This window comes from Amia ocellicauda, chromosome 10 (assembly GCF_036373705.1).
Source record: "Amia ocellicauda isolate fAmiCal2 chromosome 10, fAmiCal2.hap1, whole genome shotgun sequence".
Classification (NCBI taxonomy): domain Eukaryota; kingdom Metazoa; phylum Chordata; class Actinopteri; order Amiiformes; family Amiidae; genus Amia; species Amia ocellicauda.
In genome coordinates this window covers 29,732,261-29,756,099 of record NC_089859.1, presented here as the reverse complement: position 1 = coordinate 29,756,099, position 23,839 = coordinate 29,732,261, and the positions used below count along the sequence as shown (strand labels likewise).

The 23,839-nt window shown below is 39.6% G+C and overlaps 1 protein-coding gene across 2 annotated transcripts in view; it reads right to left on the bottom strand.

Moving 5' to 3' along the window:
- The window catches only part of ctdp1 (CTD (carboxy-terminal domain, RNA polymerase II, polypeptide A) phosphatase, subunit 1), a 115,149-nt gene extending 95,301 nt beyond the window's left edge, over positions 1-19,848 (bottom strand). For both annotated transcript variants that reach the window (XM_066715855.1, XM_066715856.1), the window contains exons 1-7: positions 19,330-19,848; positions 15,764-15,847; positions 15,451-15,544; positions 11,269-11,397; positions 8,930-9,080; positions 4,124-4,214; positions 2,149-2,315 (exon numbers count right to left, since the gene is read on the bottom strand). In XM_066715855.1, the coding sequence (XP_066571952.1) occupies positions 2,149-2,315; positions 4,124-4,214; positions 8,930-9,080; positions 11,269-11,397; positions 15,451-15,544; positions 15,764-15,847; positions 19,330-19,625 (1,012 nt within the window). In that variant the 5' untranslated portion in view covers positions 19,626-19,848. The remainder of the gene's footprint in view (positions 1-2,148; positions 2,316-4,123; positions 4,215-8,929; positions 9,081-11,268; positions 11,398-15,450; positions 15,545-15,763; positions 15,848-19,329) is intronic.
- Between the last annotated feature and the right edge of the window lie 3,991 nt (positions 19,849-23,839).

Genomic DNA, 23,839 nt, shown 5'->3' with positions numbered 1-23,839 from the left:
TATTCCTCACATATTTAAGAATTTCAGAACATTGCAAGTGTGTCAGGAATTGTGAGGGTAATGGATCCTGTGAGTTGAGTTCAGTATTATGTAATACATCTTGTATTCTGTTTCTTATATCAGTTTTGCAAGTGCAATGACTAATACTAAGTTCAACATTTACAATGCTATCTACATTTTCCCCCAAGACAAAATAAATAAGTTAATTAATGAATAAAGATGCATCAATGCCCTAAAGCTTGATGCTAGCTTTCAAGGGAAAGGAAAGAGTGTGGATTCTTACTAAAGCTTACTTACTGGCTTCTGTGAGACCAGTGTGCCTTAGATCTGAATTTAAAACTTCATTTCAAACAGGTCTGAATCTGCATCTGCATCTGCTGCTCGTCAGAAGTCATTGACCTGAACAGGAGCTCGATCCAATCAGATCTTCTAAAGAGTTACAACACACACTTGCACCTCTTCCCTCCCACTAATTAATCCCAGTTCTCTCCAGTCTTATTCCTAAGGGTAATATTTACTTCTGTGAAGAGTTGGAATATTGACCTACCTATCATTAAAGTGGAACATAGGGTAGTATGTACAATCTTGGATCCCAGATATTTACATCACTGCTTACTGTACAGTAACAAGAAAACCTAAAATATCAATTGAATTTATCTGACATAAAGGCAGATTCTTTGAACAACATGGCACAATACTAAGAAAGAAAACTAATGAAGAAACCAAACAAGCCAATTAGAAATCATATACATCTATATAGTTCAGATATAATCTATTTCACTCTTTCATCCATTAGGACTTCTCCAGGTCCATTTTCTTGTTGGCTTTTTCCATGGAGAGAATTGCATTTTCTGCAAATTCCACTAATCTATCACCTCCACCACCTCATGTTGTTTTCCAATTTTAGCATTAAAGTCTCCCATGATGATTTTAAAGTGTGCTCTTCTTTTTTCATGTAGTTCTTTATAAAAATATTATATTTCCTCATCAGAGTGACTTGACATAGGTGCAAAGGATTGGAAAATCCGTAGTAGCTAGATAATTAATCGTACTGCTCTGTCAGAAGTGCCATCAAATTTGAACATGTTATTCTTCAATATCTTGTGTATAATGAACCCAACACCACTTGTACGACGATTTGTTGTGCCATGATAAAACATGTCCACACTTCATTCAATTTGTCCAATAATGTCCCATTTAACTTTACCGAGTTGTTCAAATTCTTGCAGAATTTTCTTCAATAGAGAGGTAAACAAATTAAAAACAATGACCTTACAATCTATGCTTATGTCTTGATTGGGCTCAATCAGAAGCAAGCAAGAAATTAACTTAATTTCTTAAATTAATTAACCTGAGTAAAACCAAAGTCATGTTTAACAGCTTTGCTAAATCTAAGAAAACTGAAGTAGTTCAACAGATACTTGAAGAATATCTGTATGAATAGTTACATCTACCTTGGACAACAAAATCAGTGCAGATGGAGATATTATATTATTACAGAAAGACACAAACATTCATGGAAAGATGTATGCTTGGAATAACAAGAGATAGAAAAAAATGAATGGATCAGAGAACAAATGAAAATGTGACATCATTGAAAGTGTAAATGTTAAAATGGCAAAGGACAGGACCTATTCCATGGACAGAAATGGACAAAGGAAGCTATTGAAGCTACAGACCTAGAAGACAACCATGTAAAATATGAGTTAATGAAATAATAAACTTTGCAGTATAGGCTGATGTATTCACATACATATATATATATATATATATATATATATATATATGTGTGAATACATTTTATATATGGAGAGAGAGAGAAGGAGACAGACTAAGTAAAACAATGCTAATAAGCTCAAGACATGGCAGACTTATTAACAAACAGTGCATCTACAGTTTCTGAATGCAAATGAATTCAACACTACTATCAGCACTTTTTTGGAGGGCTTTGATTTTACTCTACAGAAGAAATGTTAGATACTTTTAACATTGTAAAACTACATAAAAAGTGTAGGAAATTAAAAGGAAAGCATGGAGGTGTATAGTAAGCATTAAAAACCGATGGCCAAGTATATAACATAAATAACATAACCATGGGGAAATAAAAAATAAAAATAAAAGAGAGAGAAAATGACTGATACATTTTACCTTTTTTTCTCATTTGAGCTTCCCTTGAGCCGGGTGGTGCATTGATGTCACCCGTGCCCTGGAAATAGATGTATTTCTTGACCGTGATGAGGTTCGGTGCAAACTTCCAGACGTCTTCCCGGTCATCAATAATACAAACCATAGAATCACCGCAGGGAAACAGATTTCTGCAAGTAGACGGAAAGCATCTGACCCATGAGGCTGTTTGCTCTTCCTAGTGTTTAGCATTAATCAACAACACGACATTTCTTACTAGTTTCCTCTGTACATTAGCCTTGAAAAGTAAATTAACTCGCAATTACAGTTCGTAATATGACTATGAAGATCTAATTATTTCATATTTTTTTTTAGTGCCGACAAGATTTCATAGCTGGCTAGCCAGTAATAGTTTTTTTTTTTTGTTTTTTTTTTAATATACACGAGTGGTTAAGATTTTAATGTGTGTCATAATGTGGGAATAATATTGACAAAAATCAACACTGCATCCTAGTTATTTGGAGGACACAGATTGTGTATTGTGCTGTAAAGAGTGTAATAAAAATTGTATTGTTGTCACCCCAACTGAAAAGAAAGCAACCTAACTTAATTTCATTTAACTGAAAGGGCACAAAAAACGTATTACATAAAAAGTACTTATTATTTTTTTGTGCATCCAAAATACTAATGTATAGATTCTCTGACGTTATTGATGTTAAGTATAGAGTATAGTAGAGTAAGCATTTTGAGTTGCTGACAATGAGCTCCTAAGTTGGGCTTCAGAGATCACAGTCGCCACAGTGTCCCGTGAAAGGCTGTAATAGTTTCTCTTTCAAAAGTGCCTGCACGATACTTTGAAAGGATGTAATATAACACACACAATTCAAACTTAAATTATCTTTTTTTTTTTTTTTTTAAATGGGTCCTCTCTTAAATTACATCCACACTGGACTCACGTGACGCGTTACAACAGAAAAATGTCAATCCACATTAGGGGCGATGAGCAAAGATAAATAGAAAGATGCCCTCCATATTAGGGTACTGTCCTTCTTGAATTCTTAGTTTTTCACTTTGAAAGTATTTTGAAGTTCTACATTATTGTTGTTGCTTTTAAAATGATTATTATTGTGTTGTATTTGATTTTGTTGTTCAGCAGTACCACAAATCAACACTATTATTAGTCATAGTAGAATTATGTCACTATTGTTTAGCACTAAATGATCACCATCGTTATTAGCCTTATTATTTACACTACATTGTTGCTGCTTAGCACTGTGTAATCATCATATTTATTATAGTTAATAATAGTTCTAGTATTGTCTTGCGATTATAATTATCTTGAGGTGTGTGTTTACGTACACCACATGTATAAAAGGTGCCACCTCTGCTTCTGATAAATCAGTTTCCCCGGCGACGAAAAACAATTTGGAAATTGGAACTTAGATTCTCAATCTTCTCAAAGCGACGTTGCTCACATCTGATATGGAGCTCCCACTGGAATGCACGGTGTTCTAAAACATGTGCTTGCTATGCTGGCGTCCATGTGGATGCACCTTTATGGTGCTCCCTGATGTTTTTAAGATTTTCCATTATTAGGGAGTATTCAAATGGGGTTACATATCTTCCCCCAACAGAAGGTGTTCTTTGCGATTAGTCTGGTGCTACATAAAGAACAGATGTTGCAGATAGTCTAGTGATTACATCCGGTCAAACTATTTCTTTGGCTGTGGAAATTAGCCGATGCAGAGAAGAGAGAAGATCTCACTGTAGCCCAGAAAGTGGCACTAACACATGTGGTTAATGGGATGCATCAATTAAACAAATAAATATGCACTAATTAGCATTTTCATTGTTTAATCTTACGGTAATGAGTATATTAACAAGGAAGATTACAATTAATTTAGGGCCTTTATAAAGAAGCCTAATTGGATGTTTTGAAGACTTTAAATATAAGTAAATGCACAGTTTCATATATCAGAATTACATTCAAGGACCTCACCTCAGGTTCCCCGTTTTGGAGAAGGGATCGATGCATTCATCCCTGGACAAAATACGATGAGAGAAGAGCTTCTTTTCTGGATCCAAAAATCCTAACAGAAAACCAAACAAATCAAGGGGAAAAAAATTAAATACAATTCGGGCTGTTTTTCTTGAAACAAAAAAAAAAACAAAATAAAACATGTTCATTGCTGACATTATAACAGTACAGCCATGTATTATTTGCTTATTTTTGTAATATCACAAGAAAAAAGCTGTTTGTTTCCAGAATTTACAAAGAGAGGAATAAACATTAAGTGGACGATATATTTGTCTGCACAATTTGAAATGTAAAAATACAATTTTAGAAAACTCAAATCAAGTACAGAATAGGCAGTAAGTACTGAGGACATTTATTACCTGAGAAGTTGGGAAAACTAAAAAAAAAACTAAAAACATCTAAAGAATTTAAAACAGCATACCTACTAGCAGGTTGTACCAAGAATGGTTTCGACCAATGTATATTTATGGCAAAATCAGAAACAGGAAATTAGCCAGTTTTTCATTTTAATTTTTGTTATTTACAGCATTTACTAACCAATATGTAGACAATGGCTTGAATAGCACCATATATTAAGAAGAACAAAACTGTCACAAAATCATTCAAATGTTTTCAGCTGCAGCAAAAATTATAATTTTGAAGCTTCTGATTCTGAAGGAATACCCCAAACTGATAAAAATCTGTTATTTGGTGACAAAGAAGAGGGGGTTTAAAACACCAGATACCAAACAACACAAATGTGTACCATGTTTGATTAGACGGCAGACTCCCTAGAGTGGAGAGAAGAGTGATTGTGGCCCTGCTGTCATTCAGGGACAGCCAGCGAGCGTGTGGAAGCAGAGCCGTGGTTTTCATACACTGCACTGCCAAGCTTCATTTGGTGTACGAGGTTGTTAATAACAGGCAAGACTAGACAGCTTTCCATAAAATAGTAGCAGCAGAATTACTTTCAAAATCTTTCATATTTGATTTGATTGTGTTCATACGGTAACAGGAAACAGAAAGTGCATCACAATGTTGGAGTAAAGTCACTATTTTTTCTAGTTCCATTGACTACTTTTTACACAAAAACATGAATTTGGGTCATTTATGAAGTGGCCGGACTGAGGACCAGGAAGCAGACTGGGACATGCTCATTAAAGTCCAAACATGTATAAGTTTACAATTTCAGGGAATATTATATTGAAAATCAATTCCATTACAAATGATTCAACCTAGCCTCCAACTCACCCCATTAGCACTCTGTTATTTAGATAATTTTTAGCATCCCACATGTCACTTTTCCTCACTCTTAAGGGTCTCTAAAATAATTTGTATTAAATTGAAGCTCATAACATGAAAGATTTGTATTAAAAGGAGTAATTTAGCACAGGGCATTATTATATTTGACCATGGGCAAATATAGAAAACTTTCAACATCAGTAAATTTATCTTAATCAATTTTTTTTTCATGAAAATTGATGGCATAGAACCAGAAAAGCCTTTAAATGAGGGAAGTTTGGAAAAATATTTTGAGTAGTTTATTGTTTTCAGTATTTTATTTTAATGCATTTCAAGTGAAGTACTACAGAATTGAATTATTTCCAGACAGAACAGAACAGGCATCACATAACGAAGGCGGCCAACTACCCACTAATGATACAGTCCACAGGGAATAAATATCTGTGTTTCTTCAAACTGCCCACTTGCAAATAAGAACCATAAGATGGAAGTTCCCTGATGTTTCAGACCTAGATATATCCCTTTTCCAGAGAAAGGGGTTCTATACTGTGTTCCTTATTTGAATTTGTAAATTTGTAGTACTATCAAGGTTTTGAACACAGTCAAGGCTGTACGTAGCCCATGAAAAGATATGTAACTGCTGAACGACTACTAAGCTGAAGAGGTTGGTATAGTTTGTTAACTCAAATACAACAGGACATTTTAGCCTGTCTCCACCAACTCTACAGTAGACCGCAGGATAGATTGTGTATTTGATTTGTGTCCATCAGTATCTTCTCAATGCAAGACATTATACCCCATGTGGAGTCCCACCAATCAACCGTTACAATGTGCCAAAGTGATTCTATCAAATTTAAAAGCAGTCTAATACGTTTTTTGAGATTTACTTCTCACTGTCAGTTACTGAATGTAAAAGACAAACAAGAACACATTATAATTCTTGTCATATCTCATTGTGTGTTTTAAATCCATTTATTGCATTTGACTGTGATTTCCTTGGCATTGTGGCATTGTTTTTTTTTATTTTTATGTTGATTGAAAGCCATTGAAATCTGTCCTATTGGAGTACATCGTGTTCGTATAAAAGCTCATACTCAATATTTTATCCTGACAAGAAATAACAGGCAGATTTTGCAGGAAAGTGCTGCCTCCCAGTGACCACTTCAGGTAATCCTGAACAGAAATATCTCCCTGTCTATACACTTACAAACAAAAACAAATCCTCACAATTCCTTTGAACAATAAACCACAACAAATGAGCAGGTCTAATGTTCTTTCAGAAGAAGGATGATTAGAAAAAAGGCAGGAAAGGTCTAACACAATCATAAGATGATCATGTCTGGAAATTTTGAACAAATATGATTAGGAACTTCAACAATACTTGTTTTAATAATGGTTTAATTTATCTCAGTCCCTTTGTCATGGAAATGAAACAGATTCCAAAAATATTTCCATAGGTCCAAAAATATTAACTTAACTGGGTATCAAAGCAATAAAATAATAAACATAAATAAAATGTATTTTTATTGAAAACCTTTAACCTCAGAAGAGGTTAATCAAACTCAAAGACAGCCAGAAGACCTTTCAGTACTCATTCAACAACTTTCAATAGATCAATTCCATTGATAATTTGCATTGTCCTTTCTTACCTAATCCAGAGGGGTGAAAAAAGTACTTTTAGTATTTGTAAAATAAATTTTAAAATGCACTCCTATCCTCTACTATTAGTTCCACTTCCTTAAATAAAAAGTAAATCTACAGTCAGGGAAAAAAGTATTTGATCCCCTGCTGATTTTGTATATGTTTGCCCACTGACAAAGAAATGATCAGTCTATAATTTTAATGGTAGGTGTATTTTAACCGTGAGACAGAATAACAGCAAAAAAATCCAGAAAAACGCATTTCAAAAAAGTTATAAATTGATTTTCATGTTAATGAGGGAAATAAGTATTTGATCCCCTATCAATCAGCAAGATTTCTGGCTCCCAGGTGTCTTTTATACAGGTAACGAGCTGAGATTAGGAGCACTCTCTTAAAGGGCGTTTAACAGCTCGTTACCTGTATAAAAGACACCTGTCCACAGAAGCAATCAATCAATCAGATTCCAAACTCTCCACCATGGCCAAGACCAAAGAGCTGCCCAAGGATGTCAGGGACAAGATTGTAGACCTACACAAGGCTGGAATGGGCTACAAGACCATCGCCAAGCAGTTTGGTGAGAAGGTGACAACAGTTGGTGTGATTATTCGCAAATGGAAGAAACACAAAATAACTGTCAGTCTCCCTCGGTCTGGGGCTCCATGCAAGATCTCACCTCGTGGAGTTTCAATGATCATGAGAACGGTGAGGAATCAGCCCAGAACTACACAGGAGGATCTTGTTAATGATCTCAAGGCAGCTGGGACCATAGTCACCAAGAAAACAATTGGTAACACACTACGCCTTTAAGGACCAAAATCCTGCAGCGCCCGCAAGGCCCCCCTGCTCAAGAAAGCACATGTACAGGCCCGTCTGAAGTTTGCCAATGAACATCTGAATGATTCAGAGGAGAACTGGGTGAAAGTGTTGTGGTCAGATGAGACCAAAATCGAGCTCTTTGGCATCAACTCAACTCGCCGTGTTTGGAGGAGGAGGAATGACCCCAAGAACACCATCCCCACCGTCAAACATGGAGGTGGAAACATTATGCTTTGGGGCTGTTTTTCTGCTAAGGGGACAGGACAACTGCACCGCATTAAAGGGACGATGGACGGGGCCATGTACCGTCAAATCTTGGGTGAGAACCTCCTTCCCTCAGCCAGGGCATTGAAAATGGGTCATGGATGGGTATTCCAGCATGACAATGACCTGAAACACACAGCCAAGGCAACAAAGGAGTGGCTCAAGAAGAAGCACATTAAGGTCCTGGAGTGGCCTAGCCAGTCTCCAGACCTTAATCCCATAGACAATCTGTGGAGGGAGCTGAAGGTTCAATTTGCCAAACGTCAGCCTCGAAACCTTAATGACTTGGAGAGGATCTGTAAAGAGCAGTGGGACAAAATCCCTCCTGAGATGTGTGCAAACCTGGTGGCCAACTACAAGAAACGTCTGACCTCTGTGATTGCCAACAAGGGTTTTGCCACCAAGTACTAAGTCGAAGGGGTCAAATACTTATTTCCCTCATTAACATGCAAATCAATGTATAACTTTTTTTGAAATGCGTTTTTCTGGATTTTTTTGTTGTTATTCTGTCTCTCACTGCTAAAATACACCTACCATTAAAATTATAGACTGATCATTTCTTTGTCAGTGGGCAAACGTACAAAATCAGCAGGGGATCAAATACTTTTTTCCCCCCACTGTAGAAACTTCCTGTAAGCTTCAATCTCTGGCAAACATGACCAATAATAATACAATGTAAATATGATCTATCTGTAAATATCTATGCAAGAACAATACTGTTACAAATCAAACCACTCAGCCACCACGGTGAGGAATGAAGGGACCTGAAAGCCACTTAAGGTGAATGTCTAACCCTGCACACTTTTCCGAGGCGATTTTGCATACCTGCTATGGTGTGTGCGTACAGCCGGCTTCCGAAGGTAAACACGTGCAGCTCGTACAGCTTGGCTATCTTCTCCAGGAAGTCTTTGCAGTGTGGGCGGAGCCGCGTGTGCAACATGGGTTCCCCTCGGCCCAGCTGAAAGTGGAAAATTCCCTGTGGAAAAGCAGGATTTGCAAATGTTTTAAATTTAAGGGGCAAATAGCATTGTAAAGATTCAGGTTACAAAAGGGAATGGTACAAGAGTGGAATAATAATACTCAGGAAATCATCCATACACAGGGGATACATTATGTGAAGCTAGGATAAATACAGACATAGGACTCAAATCAAGTATACATGTTTGGTCTAGACTACGTATGGGTCACAAAATAACAAGTCACCTTAATAAATGTCATTTTCGTTTTGACGTCTCCACTGGAAACCAGCCACTCATTTGGTTTCCTGTGTTTAAATCCTAATTCTTCCAACCATGAAGGAAGCTTAGAACAACACAATCTCATGTCATGGTCATCATTTCCATAGAAACAGCTGTCGTGTTTGGGTTCAGATGCAGTTTGTTTTGTATAAAAAGCCAACCATAAAAAGCAGAATGACGTACAGTATGCAAGGTTTATACAAAAAAAAAAGTCAATATTCCATATTCAAGCAGGCCTAATACTTCAGTCTCAAAATGCTCTTGTCCTATAATTACCTCTAATTGCTTTGATTATTTCATGTTCTGCTAATAAGCTGCAATTATGAAGATAATGCCTTAAAAAGCTTCATCACTATGAGCATAAGGATTGAGAGGGTTCAACTCTAAGGAAAAGATACTGCTTCCTTAAAACATTTAATTGTCATTTTAATGATCCATGCATTAGAACTTAAAACTATTTATAGTCCCTTATATCTAATAACAAAGCAGTCAAATACAGTGACTTCAAAAAGTATTTTAAATCTGCAATTAGCTTTTAGTATACCACTCAAACAGGGTTTCACAAACTGTCAATCTCTGTTCTGAATTACAGGTCCAATATTGGTTTGGAAGAGATGAAGACAAGACGCATCCTCTGAAATGTAAATCTGCTGATGTTCACACTGTGATTCCAAACCAAAAAAAGCCATGTTTTCAGTGAAGCTGCATTAATCCTTCCAAGCACATTCTCAATGATACCACGGCATCTGTGCACAGTAACCCAGTGATCACTGTGGTGTGGCAAGCCAAGGATATGCTGGCCGACTTCATGCCCCTCCATCCCCAGCAGCACTGAGCCAATTGTGCAATGCCCCCTGGGTAAACTCTAGCACAGTCCGCTATACTATAATGCCCCGTTTCCACTGGTGGACACGTCCAATCACAAAGAAATTACAGTTTTATTATAGCAGCATGGAGGGAAATCCACATACAGAAACAATGACTGTTTACAGTTAATATCCGAGTGTATTAAAAACTTGGATTTCACAGGACCCCGGTGCAGTGCCGTGACTAGTTAAAAATAAACTGGAGGATAATAAATCAGAGACAATTTTATTAATATTTTATGAATAACTGGACGGTGTTTCAGGCTGTTGTCCTGTGGATGGTTTGCAGGTCTGTTGTATAACAGCCCCGCAGAGACAATCAGTATGAAGGCGAACACAATTTAGTTATCGTGTGCCCATTTACAAGTTAAATTAATGAATAAATAAATACAGCAGATCTGGGTTTCCCTGTAAAACATTATGGACGCATTTATTAAATCAGTCCTTAAACACCATGACTGAAACGTGCACACTTTACTTAAATTATAACCTGCTATATTATAGCTGCTGTTACTGTATGATTAATTGTGAAACGTTTGTATTTTGCTTCAACTGTAACTTGCCCTGGTTAAGTACATCTAAATTAAAAATAATACGGCAAAAAGTATCGTTTGCAGTTACAAATCCATAGTAAGAGTAATAAGTCAAGTTGTGCCATTTCAAATGCATATCCACTAGCACATATCTTGATGATGATTACAATAACAATAACAATAATAATAATAAATAGCAAATATTTGTTATTGTTGCACATGGAAAGGTTTTCTTATGGTAATGTAATGCTTGTCTGAATATAATGTGGTCTATACACGTTTAACTCTTCCTAATATCTCTTAACAGAAATGTGTATTTATTACGCTGTCTCCAATCATGTAAAGCGTAAAGAATAAAACAGACACAAAAGTTCTTTCCGCATCAGGCTCTATTGCTCGTTGTGTTTTATGTCTTTGTTTTTAAAACGAAAGGCACACCAAACCCACAATCGCTCTGCTCCTCCCACAACTGACTTCACAATGGCCTGGTTTTACAAAAAGCTCTGGGACGTGTCCGAGGACTGTACCTTATTGGACATGCGCTGGCAGTTCTGCTCAGTAGTGTGGATGAGCGTCTGGTCCAAGTCCACCATCAACACAAGCTTCCTATTCCGGTGCAGTCTGTGTTGGTCTTCCCTTCCCAGCTGCTCTGCTTGCTGGACAGAAAGAAATGGCTTTCAATGTCAGGGCTCTCTCATGATCAACCACTATCAGAAATGAGATATTGCACTTCAACTCTCTGGAAGGGGATCACCCACGTCAATGTACCTATTTATTGAAGAGTCAGCTGGACTTCATTATTTTGTCCAATTACAGCTTATGGCAAATTGGGTCTAAAGAGGAGAAGTGAATTGGTTTCTGTGGATGTGTAAGATTTTGTTTCAGTTTGCAGTTTTTGGTGCCGTATTAATTATGTATGTTGGGGTTTCAGCATCACACTTGCTATCCCAAAACAGTGTCTGCGTTGCCAGATACCACTGATGTATTCCAAAAGTAGTAAGCGCTAATATATATATATATATATATATATATATATATATACACACACATACACACACACACCGATCAGCCATAACATTATGACCACCTGCCTAATATTGTGTAGGTCCCCCTTTTGTAGCCAAAACAGCCCTGACCCATCGAGGCATGGACTCCACTAGACCTCTGAAGGTGTGCTGTGGTATCTGGCACCAAGAAGTTAGCAGCAGATCCTTTAAGTCCTGTAAGTTGCGAGGTGGGGCCTCCATGGATCGGACTTGTTTGTCCAGCACATCCCACAGATGCTCGATTGGATTGAGATCTGGGGAATTTGGAGGCCCAGTCAACACCTTGAACTCGTGATTCATCAGACCAGGCCACCTTCTTCCATTGCTCCGTGGTCCAGTTCTGATGCTCACATGCCCATTGTAGGTGCTTTCGGCAGTGGACAGGGGTCAGCATGGGCACCCTGACTGGTCTGCGGCTACGCAGCCCCATACGCAACAAACTGCGATGCACTGTGTGTTCTGACACCTTTCTATCAGAACCAGCATGAACTTTTTCAGCAATTTGAGCTACAGTAGCTCGTCTGTTGGATCGGACCACACGGGCCAGCCTTCGCTCCACACGTGCATCAATGAGCCTTGGCCGCCCATGACCCTAGAGCCGCTTTTCCTTCCTCGGACCACTTTTGATAGGTACTGACCACTGCAGACCGGGAACACCCCACAAGAGCTGCAGTTTTGGAGATGCTCTGACCCAGTCGTCTAGCCATCACAATTTGGCCCTTGTCAAAGTCGCTCAGATCCTTACGCTTGCCCATTTTTCCTGCTTCTAACACATCAACTTTGGGGACAAAATGTTCACTTGCTGTCTAATATATCCCACTCACTGACAGGTGCCATGATAACGAGATTATCAGTGTTATTCACTTCACCTGTCAGTGGTCATAATGTTATGGCTGATCGGTGTATATTCCTAGCCCTATACATATATGTGTATATATACACATATATATATATATATATATATACACATACACACACATTATATATATATATATATATATATATATATATAAATAAAATGATCACCTTAACATATTTCAACAGACTCATATTTCAGGTAGAAATCTGGATCTTTCATTCACACATACATTTCCAATGTAACCTGTTTTGCAAGTAGACACAAAGTAGGTGAATGATTTTTGTGTCCAGACTAATGTCACAGATTGCTTCTTTCTGTGTTGATTTAATTGCACAGTACACATGCAAAGATACACAGAACATGATATCAGTACAGAGAGTGTTTTCTGGTATTGCGTTATACTAAATATTAAATTGATACTAAACTGTCGAGTGGGGGGGGTGATTGCGTATTGTCGGAATTGCATATTGCGGATAGGGTTTAGCCATGGCGAATGAGAGTAGGGGGCGGAGCATGTGCACTTAAAGTTTCGTATTTCTATTATTTTTCTTGGGGGGGGGTTGTGCATGTTTGGCCAGGTGGCACCGATTTCTGGAAACCCTGAGTAAGAGTAACAAAACATGCTCATTTGCTTTTACAGTCACAATGCATGCCCTATATACATATCATGATGATGTTTCAACAAACAATTGAAATCTCTCAACTAAATACACAAATCAATCAATCAAGAAAAAAGGCATTAGCACTTGTGTGTTATGTATTAATGACATGGAGCCCTTACAACAAGAGCAGAATGTCAATGTAGAACTGTAAGTGCAGAAGTTCTGTTTACTCACATCTCAGTGGAAATGGAAGAATATCCATGACAAATTGTTTCTGATTGTACATTTACTTCACATACAGCTTTGACAACAACTCATTTTCAACCAGACAAATTAGAATTTAAAAATGGACAAGAAACATTTTTCAGACCATGATAGACAGCAACTTCAAGAAAGTCATCAACTGTCAGAGCCAAACTTCTTCATTAAACCTGGTAAGGTCACGATTACCACTATAAACAGACTATGAAAATAGTCAAAAATGTAATCTGTCTTCTTAGATTTAGACTTTGGGCCATAGGCTTTATTAATCACTAAAATATAAACATGCTTTATGTTTACAATGTAACAAATGTTATTGCAGCAATGATAGACAATGTAAAGCACAATCATACTAATTAGGCTACATAATTTGAGAAAAGTATATTCTAGGAATGTAAACAAAACACGTTCTTAAACACAAAGAAGTAAAAATGTAAAATATAGCAAATGTTGGGGGGGAAATATAGCATATATATTTTAGAATTAGAATAATGTATATGGTGGTGTTTACTGTGAAGTAGTGTATCCCTGCTTCCAACAGTGTTTCCTGTCTCTTTAACAGAGACTACAGACCTCCCCAGAGTGGAGATAAGACCCAGTTTCCCCCGTTTTCACCGCTCTGACCTTCCTTCACCTTTCATGACCCCAAGGAGATGTTCATGAAGTACAACTATGCCCTATCTGTTCCTCGCTTGACCCCACCTCGTGGCAGCCCTGCCCAGGCTGGCTGCTGGACCCTGCTTTTTCAATTCCATACCAAAAATTGTATCTTGGAGGCTGGAAGGCTGTAACAAGCATAATCAATGGGAGCCTATAGTGACGTGCAGCTCCACATTTTTCAAGCTGCTACTGTCCCTAGAAGACCCTGCCCCCTGTGAGGAAAGCCATCTTGTTCTGCCCCAGAAGGCTGTGCCTGGTCTCCAAGAAAATGGTTCTAGTGTCCAAAACTTGAGTGCACTAGTTGAGGCCGACCCAGCCTATCATGACCGCAAAACCACACCAGCACTGATTGAAGATTCAGTATCTGGCAACCAAACACCAGCTGGCCTAAATCAATACTGGGCCAGTGGTGACCACTCACAGGAATCAGTGGAAGAACCTGCCTCTTGTCAACAAACCCCAAGTGAACAAATCGAGGGCCCTGTGCTCGGTGACAGACAAAACTGCAACTTTACCTAATAAGCAATGTGCATCTGGTGACCAAATGCTGTCTGAGGGAATGGAAGATCTCGCCCGTCATCCCCAAATTCAGAAGGCACCAACATAGTACCAGTAACAAAATAGTGCCCCCTCCTACTTATTCTCCCAGACTACCAGCAGCAGTTGCTTTAAAGCACCTTCATGATGCAAAAATGCCATTGAGTAAAGGCAGTGCTGTCACGGCAGTATCCTAGAAGTCTGGGTACTGACGTCATGTACTGAGGTAGGGGTATGGATAGGTACTGTGGATGGAAATGGGGTTTAGCCATGGCAAATGAGAGCAGAAGGCAGAGCATGTGTGCTTGTGCTTTAAAATGAATCAAGTTTTAATTTATTTATTTATTTAATTTTACGCATGTTTGGCCAGGAGGGACACCTGTGGTGCTGTGGGAAAACCTTTAAGTATTAAACAACTAAACGCAAGGCACAAGCCACAGCTTCACACGGGTCAGGTAAACAGCAGCTCGTCCTGAGTACGATAAACGAAAACCATGTGAACCCAGAGAGGTACTGGGTTATTTAATCTTTAACTCGAGTGAGATCAAAACACACATGTAAACTCCGCCAGAGAGAGAGCAATTAAATAATTATTTGCCGAGTGCACATTGGAAACTAGTTTTAGCATATAAACATTGATCTCCAAGCCTTAAATTATTCACTGACTTGGTTTGTGTTAGCAGGTTTCATGAGTTGTGTGAAACGAGTCTCCAGATGCCCAGAACTCTGCAGAGAAGGCCTTACCTCTGAGCTGACCATTAGCTCTGGGACACTGTGGACCATTGAGACATTGGCAGTGGATATAGGGGCTTGCTGTTTCCCATTTTTGTTCTGTAATCTGGAAAAAACAGAAAGGGAATAGGCGAGTTATCAGTCTGCACAAAAAAGATTTCCAAGCAAACATGGTCATTGAAGCAAACATGTATCGCGAGAGGTGGAAAATCCAATTCTGCTATCCCACCAGGTTCAGACAGAAGTGTACAGACTTCTACATTTCAAGTAGTTGAGCTGTGGTTTGATTTGATGCGGTCTGCTTAAAGTGCTAAAGTGCTCTTACTGTGTCAGGTCCTGGCCACACTCCGCACATAGCCCCTTCATGACAACGGGATGGGTACATTCTTCAATTCGGACTAGTAATCCCCTGAAAAACAGGAAAGCAGTTCAGCAGAAGCACTCACTAATGAAATCATGCTGCTTTACTCACCATGGATAGGAAACCTCGGGAAAGAAAGCATAATAGATTCCATTTAGTATAGACAATCTATAACCGAGAGGGTGGTTTCATTTTTATTTTGTTTCTGCAACTCCTTTGTAGAACATCAGAGAGAACTTGTAAAGCGTAGTTTAGATTAATTTGAAAATCTCCACTTTTGCCTGCACACATTAATTGTCATCATGTAGTATAATAACAGAGAAACTTAGATATTATTGAAGAGCAACATACACTGACACAAAGACTGCAATTACTGATGCCAAGAGTTTTCTCTGGTTTTCTGTGGGTGGAGGGTTGCTGAACAAAAAAAAATAATAATAATGGATTTACAGTTGCCATGCAATCTAACATGCTCAATCCAAAAATTCAAAATGTGTAAAACAAATGCTTGACAGTTGGCAACTGACAGCAGCGTCTAAAAAAGTAAATCACATTATGATCATTGGAATACAGAGTCAATAGAGTATTTAGGTGACACCCTGCAAGCCTTGGTGTAATCTCCATAAAATTTTAAGCAAATCTTACTGAATGGGTTGTTCTTCTTTTCAAAGTTATTTTGCAACTGCATGCGACTTGAGTCCTTTTTAAAAGAAATCTTAATTGTATTCAATGCTAAACAATACAGTGATATGAAAGATGATTTAGTCCAATGTATATTTAAATAAAATAAGACTGGAGATATGAAGGTCTATGTCTTTGTGATACTACTTGTCTTAAAATAAAATCATTTTCAAGGTTTGTGTTGTAGCACCCTCCAGAGTTCAAATCCCCTTTATTACAAATAGCAGTAATAATGTTTAGTGCATACAATGCATGAGAAGTCAAATTCTGTGGTCCTGTATTACAGTTTACCCTCATTAAAGCATAGATAGATTGTGAGGTTGTGGGATCTGTTTGTTGCACAATCTTGAATTTACTGTCCCTTTATTACAGGTATTTCACTGAGGTTAAAAAAACAGAACTGACTCCTATAAATATATTTCTAGGAATACTTTGTTAAACCACAAGAATACTAGAATAGTATACAGAATTACCTCATTCCTATTTCACATTGCAGCGGAAACATTCAAGTGTACAAATATGGTTGTCTTGCAAATAATGCTTCCCTTGAGGTGTATAATATTTAAAAAAAATAGCAGACACCTTTTCATTGGGTGAATTATAGTTGTGCCCTTAACTGTAAAATACCAATTTAATAGTAAAACCGTGAAGCAGGAAATTGTAAGATAATCTATAGTCTAACGGTTAGTTTTCTCGGTTTCTGTGGCCTGAAGATGCAAATGTAAAGAGAATGAAAGACACCCATTTTCTCATTCAATGAGAAAATAACTTGCCAACCTCTAAGAGAACTGGGTTTCACTGGAGTTCCTCCTTGAAACCAATGAATAGCCTTAAGTATAGTTTATTTCAAATGTAATTGATTTATCAACTTAAAACTAACAACCTGTATATTAATTCCTTTAATATTTAAGTGTACCATTGATATCTGTTTATCAAAACATCATATATAGGAAACAAACCAAAACACTCAATTGGGTGTACAATGTTACAGTATCAGAAGATCACCTCTGTTCACTTTGATCACGTGGCATAAATAAATAAATAAAATGCACCCACTGAATGATTTTTGTGGAAAACAGTCAATTGAACCTGTGATCTGAAGTGATTGTGACTCCAGCCGGTTTACAATGCAAAAGAACATGACAAATGTAGGCCTACAGATAGGTATTTTTATATTGCTTTTACAGCCTAAACCTTCTGTGCATTATAATATCAAACCAGATGAGCAGTTTATTACAAATTTCAGTCATGACAGAAAGAAGAACTACATCGTTATATTGGTTTATGAGGCCTATTTATCGTCTGTGGCAAAAGCTTGACTGGACATAAGAGGTGACCTCCATGCATTAGTGAATGTAAATCATTAATTGAGAGGTCACTGGATTTTCCATCCAGTCTTATTCTGCATTTAAACAGGACACATTTAGAACGACTCCGTGCCACCCTAGGGCAGTGTAAACGCTAGAGTCTGAACAAAACCGACTACAAATCCCACTTAAAAACAGCCTGTTCAAGAGGTGGCTTAGGTCCGTCCTAAAAGCAGCCAGCCTTAAGATAGTTCAAGCACAGTGTGATCATTTGTGTAAATGAGAAACCAGGTTCTCGGTTCCAGCAGACGCCTGTATTTGTAAATATAATTACATAACAGATACTAGTACTACATGCATGTTCATCTTCACCTCATCCTTGTGCTGCACAGTCCTAAGCCAAATACATGTATAATATAACACGTTCATATAATTATACACACACATTATATAATACAACCAACCTTTTTTTTTTTTTTTTTTTTTTTTTTTGAGAGTACTGATACCTACATTATACTATTACATTCTATTACAAATGATCATCTTCAGATACTTTAAAGCATACTCTACTCATACTCTACTCCAAGCATACTATTCCAAGTGGTAAATGAGACGCAGAACACATGCAAAAAAATAGGAAAAACTACCTAAAACAAACCTAAAGTGGAAAGGTCATGTATACTGGTGTATGGAAACAGTGTGCACACAATATCCCAATTCCCTGCGTTTCCCTCGCTACCCATACAGCCGTGTTGACATACTACGTCACATGATCCTGTCGGCGCCGACGCGCTGCCCTGCCCCCACAGCGAGAGCCGCTTCACTAACATTACACCAGTCCCCCGGCCACGGGAAGGGCTCTCCGGGCACTAATGTGCAATAGTAAGGTATATCGCAACCCCCCCTGCACAAATCCGAGTCACACTTTACACACAAGGCATTCAAACGTACACGCCACACACTGGGATATACACAAACACACCCCCTTCTCTGCTGCAAGAAGTCGCCAGTAAACTGTAGGCCTGACGCGCAGACCCGTGTGCATTTGAGCGCTCCTTTCACACACATGACCAAAACGGGTCTCGTTTTCCCTCCGCGGCTGCACGGACTTCTCCTCATGTGCCCACACATTTAGAGTCGGTGTGTAGATGCAGGGGACTGAGTCAGAAACGAGTCCAATTTGAAAAGAAAAAGCTAATGCTTCCCTAACACAGGCACATGCTGACTTGGGGGACTTGAGTGTACTTCAGCCGGAGTGAAGGGAAAGTGATCTCACAGAGCCGCGTTACAGCCAGCCGACTTGTGTGCGCTGCTGTAATAACGGCCAGGGTCCCAGCACTACCATCGAAACATTAAAGCAAGTTCTCGACACAGTGGGAGTGCAGACAGTTTGCACATACGCTGCTCCAGTTAAACCCTGCAGTCTCACCACACACAACCCGATCACGACCACTGGACGCAAATGCAACGGTTTGCTCCCAAGGACACCTCTGCTGCAACGGGCATTTCAAAGCAGGTTCCCTCGCAACACCGCCGACTTACCCCGGAGAGACGACCTGCCCGGGCTGACAGCACAGCTCCCTCACGACTCCGGCCCGGTCCGACTTCATCTTCTTCTCCGCTAGTCGGGTCGGGGCTTCTCGGTGCTCTACTCCGGCCTGCCTCTCCGCCGGGATGGGAGCACACAGCGCCAGGACCGAGTCGATATTTACGTGCGATCCGGGCTTTACTTTCCATTCCAGCAGCCGCAGGGGACGAGTCCCCGCCGGGCATCGGATCTCCGTCACTCGCTTCGAGGGGCCCGCAGTGCCGCCACCAGAGTCCGCCGGGTCCTCCATCCGTCTCGCACCCCAGATCCCTTTAAACTTTACACAAGCGCCGGCGAACAAGGTGCAGCCAAACCCCGCCGAGGCTGCACGGTAAATGGACGGGTAATCGCGGCGGATCGCTTCAATTTAAAGAGACCGCAGACGCGAAAGTGAGAAGTGGCAACCAGAGAGCAGGAGCGGATCAGCCGAGGGCTCAGGTTCGCTCTTCCCGCCCGTAAACAGGAAACGCAACGCCAGAGACAGGAGAGCCGCACTCCGCTTCCGGGAGGCGCTGCGACTGGGGCGCACAGAAAGCCCGTGTGGGGCTCCGTTTCTGCCGCGGGGGGGAGAGCGGACATCGGCAGGCAACCTCGCCGGGGAAGTGCTGTCTTTCTCGCGGTTTGTATACTACCAGGGATCGGCGACTCTCGTCAGAAAGTTGTCGGAATAAGACCTGTTGACGTGCGTCGGCTGGAGTCACGCAGCTGCGTTAAAAGTCGTGGAAATGCAGGGGGCTGTATGGGTTGTATACAATGGAAGAGTTTACGCTTCTAAAATAAATACAAAATCGGTGTTTATTGCTGTGCGGTGCAGTGTAAACTTTGGCAACACAGGTGTAATGCTGATGTAAGGTGATGTAATGCGGGCGCAGTGGCCTGATGCTCAGAGGTGCGGGTGGCGCTGGCAACGCGCAGGTGCACCTGGCTCATGCGTTATTGAAAACGTTGGCCTTAAATGGGTTGAGGAGAACTATATTGCATCTGGTTGCTGTACTAATCAAATATTAGCTTATACTGAACCATAATATAAATTGTAAAGTGTGGGTCCCATGTTTCATAAGCTGAAATTGAAGATCCAAGAACTGTTCCATACGTACAGAAAGCTTGTTTCTCTCAAATGTGCACACATCTGTGCTGACAGGTCTACCTGACAGTTGTGGCATATCGAGATGCTGATGAAACCGCATGACCGTTGCACAGGTGCACCTTACCCTGGGGACAGTAAGACAAAAGCCTTGGTGTCAGCTTGGGCAGTATGCTCTGGTTTGAACACCACGTAATAAAAGCCGTCACCCGGACATAATTTTTCCACCTCCGCAACATTTCCAGGCTTCGTCCCTCATTGTCACACTCCAGCACTGAAACCCTTATCCATGCCTTGGTCACTTCCAGATTGGACTACTGCAATTCTCTCCTTACTGGTATACCTATTCAACTCATCAGTGGACTATAATTGGTCCAGAACTCTGCTGCTAGAATACTCACCTGCACTAGATCATCTGAACATATCACACCAGTCCTTATCCATTTACACTGGCTCCTTGTACACTACCGTATCATCTTTAAGTCACTCCTCCTTACTTGCAAAGCCCTTCATAACCTGGCACCTACCTATCTGTTGGACCTTCTCCCAGCCTATGCCCCTTCCTGCTCCCTCCGCTCCTCTTCTGCTGGTCTCCTTGTGACCCCTCCATTCCGTCTCTCTACGATGGGTGGCCGGGCCTTCAGCTGGAACGCACTCCCATTACACATAAAACAAGCAGACACTCATCTCTTTTAAAAACCTTTTAAAAACTCAACTCTTTAAGAAAGCCTACCTTCTATAGCCCTATGGCTACATTTTAGATGATATTTCCTTTCTAACTCTCAGTCCCTATGTATTTCTCCATTTTCATCTATGTTTATTGTATTAATTGCTCTGGTGGACTTTCCTGCAGTCAGCAGGCCAAGTGCATGCTACCACAAAACTTGAGATGTGAAATCCATAGATTAGGGCCTAATTAATTTATTTCTATTAACTTATATGAACTGTAACTCAGCAAAATATTTGAAATTGTTGCATGTTGAATTTATATGTTTGTTCACTATATATTATTTATGGTTTTAACATTTGACATTTAGTTAGGCCACATATAATGAATGACTTATGAGTTTGCCTACAGGAATCCATATTTGAAAGTGAAGAATCATGAAATTAACATTTATTTTAATTCATAATAGTGTTGGTATAGGCAATGACACCACTCATGTCCTACACAAAAAATGTTTGGTTACCTGTTTTCTGTTTTAATTTCATTTACTGCTTTCTGTCATTTCTTTTGATTTAAGTTACTGTTTTCTCGCTCTCTTTAAAATGACCATTTTACAAGTTATCAATGTAGTGTATAACAAGTAATTTGTTAAAGGGACACTCACATTTTAATTGAAAATAGTGTATGAAATAATATTGTATATATTTATTGAAGTTCTTAATTTGACTGACATACCTGAAACAGTTAAACGTAACAATTAATGTTATGACTATATGTGTGTGTGTACAAGGCCTACAAAAATGTAAAATCAGTAAAACGACTCCACTGAGACTCTTAACTAGATCAAGATTTGTAAAGGAGTAAGTCAAGGGGAGACGGTCTCTCCAAAACTCTTTTTGGCAACTTTTGATGAAGTGTTCAAGGAGCAAGTTAAATGAAGCTTACAATTTACTGATGACTGTCATATTTGCAAAAACACCTAAAGACCTGCAGCTTAAATTTCAAAAACTTTCAGATTCAAGCAAGAAAACTGGACGTAAAATTAACCTGAGTAAAACACAAATCATTGTTGAATCTAAGAAAACTGAATTTGATCAACGGATACTTGAAGAAATCAAAGGTTATGTCTACCTTGGCAAATCAGTGCAAAAGAAGAGTGAAAATGGGATGGATTTGATCAATGCACACTACCAGTGCTCACTCAAAGAAAAGCTGAAGATTGAAGCAAATGAAGACATCTTGGGGAGGACTTCACCCAGCAGGGGATCAATATAGCTGATGGAGTTGATGAGATATACACTCACCTAAAGGATTATTAGGAACACCATACTAATACTGTGTTTGACCCCCTTTCGCCTTCAGAACTGCCTTAATTTTACGTGGCATTGATTCAACAAGGTGCTGAAAGCATTCTTTAGAAATGTTGGCCCATATTGATAGGATAGCATCTTGCAGTTGATGGAGATCTGTGGGATGCACATCCAGGGCACGAAGCTCCCGTTCCACCACATCCCAAAGATGCTCTATTGGGTTGAGATCTGGTGACTGTGGGGGCCAGTTTAGTACAGTGAACTCATTGTCATGTTCAAGAAACCAATTTGAAATGATTCGACCTTTGTGACATGGTGCATTATCCTGCTGGAAGTAGCCATCAGAGGATGGGTACATGGTGGTCATAAAGGGATGGACATGGTCAGAAACAATGCTCAGGTAGGCCGTGGCATTTAAACGATGCCCAATTGGCACTAAGGGGCCTAAAGTGTGCCAAGAAAACATCCCCCACACCATTACACCACCACCAGCAGCCTGCACAGTGGTAACAAGGCATGATGGATCCATGTTCTCATTCTGTTTACGCCAAATTCTGACTCTACCATCTGAATGTCTCAACAGAAATCGAGACTCATCAGACCAGGCAACATTTTTCCAGTCTTCAACTGTCCAATTTTGGTGAGCTTGTGCAAATTGTAGCCTCTTTTTCCTATTTGTAGTGGAGATGAGTGGTACCCAGTGGGGTCTTCTGCTGTTGTAGCCCATCCGCCTCAAGGTTGTACGTGATGTGGCTTCACAAATGCTTTGCTGCATACCTCGGTTGTAACGAGTGGTTATTTCAGTCAAAGTTGCTCTTCTATCAGCTTGAATCAGTCGGCCCATTCTCCTCTGACCTCTAGCATCAACAAGGCATTTTCGCCCACAGGACTGCCGCATACTGGATGTTTTTCCCTTTTCACACCATTCTTTGTAAACCCTAGAAATGGTTGTGCGTGAAAATCCCAGTAACTGAGCAGATTGTGAAATACTCAGACCGGCCCGTCTGGCAACAACAACCATGCCACGCTCAAAATTGCTTAAATCACCTTTCTTTCCCATTCAGACATTCAGTTTGGAGTTCAGGAGATTGTCTTGACCAGGACCACACCCCTAAATGCATTGAAGCAACTGCCATGTGATTGGTTGGTTAGATAATTGCATTAATGAGAAATTGAACAGGTGTTCCTAATAATCCTTTAGGTGAGTGTATATATTAGTCTGGAACTGTTTATAGGTGGGCAAGAGATAAGAGCAACAATGTTTTTACTTTGTTGTGCATCCCTTTCTTTTATGACAGGCAGCAATATGCTTATACATTGTGTGGATGTGATCACCCATAGTCTACTGCACACAAGCACATAGTTACATTAAAAAAGAAACAATTTCCTCCAAGAAGGGAATC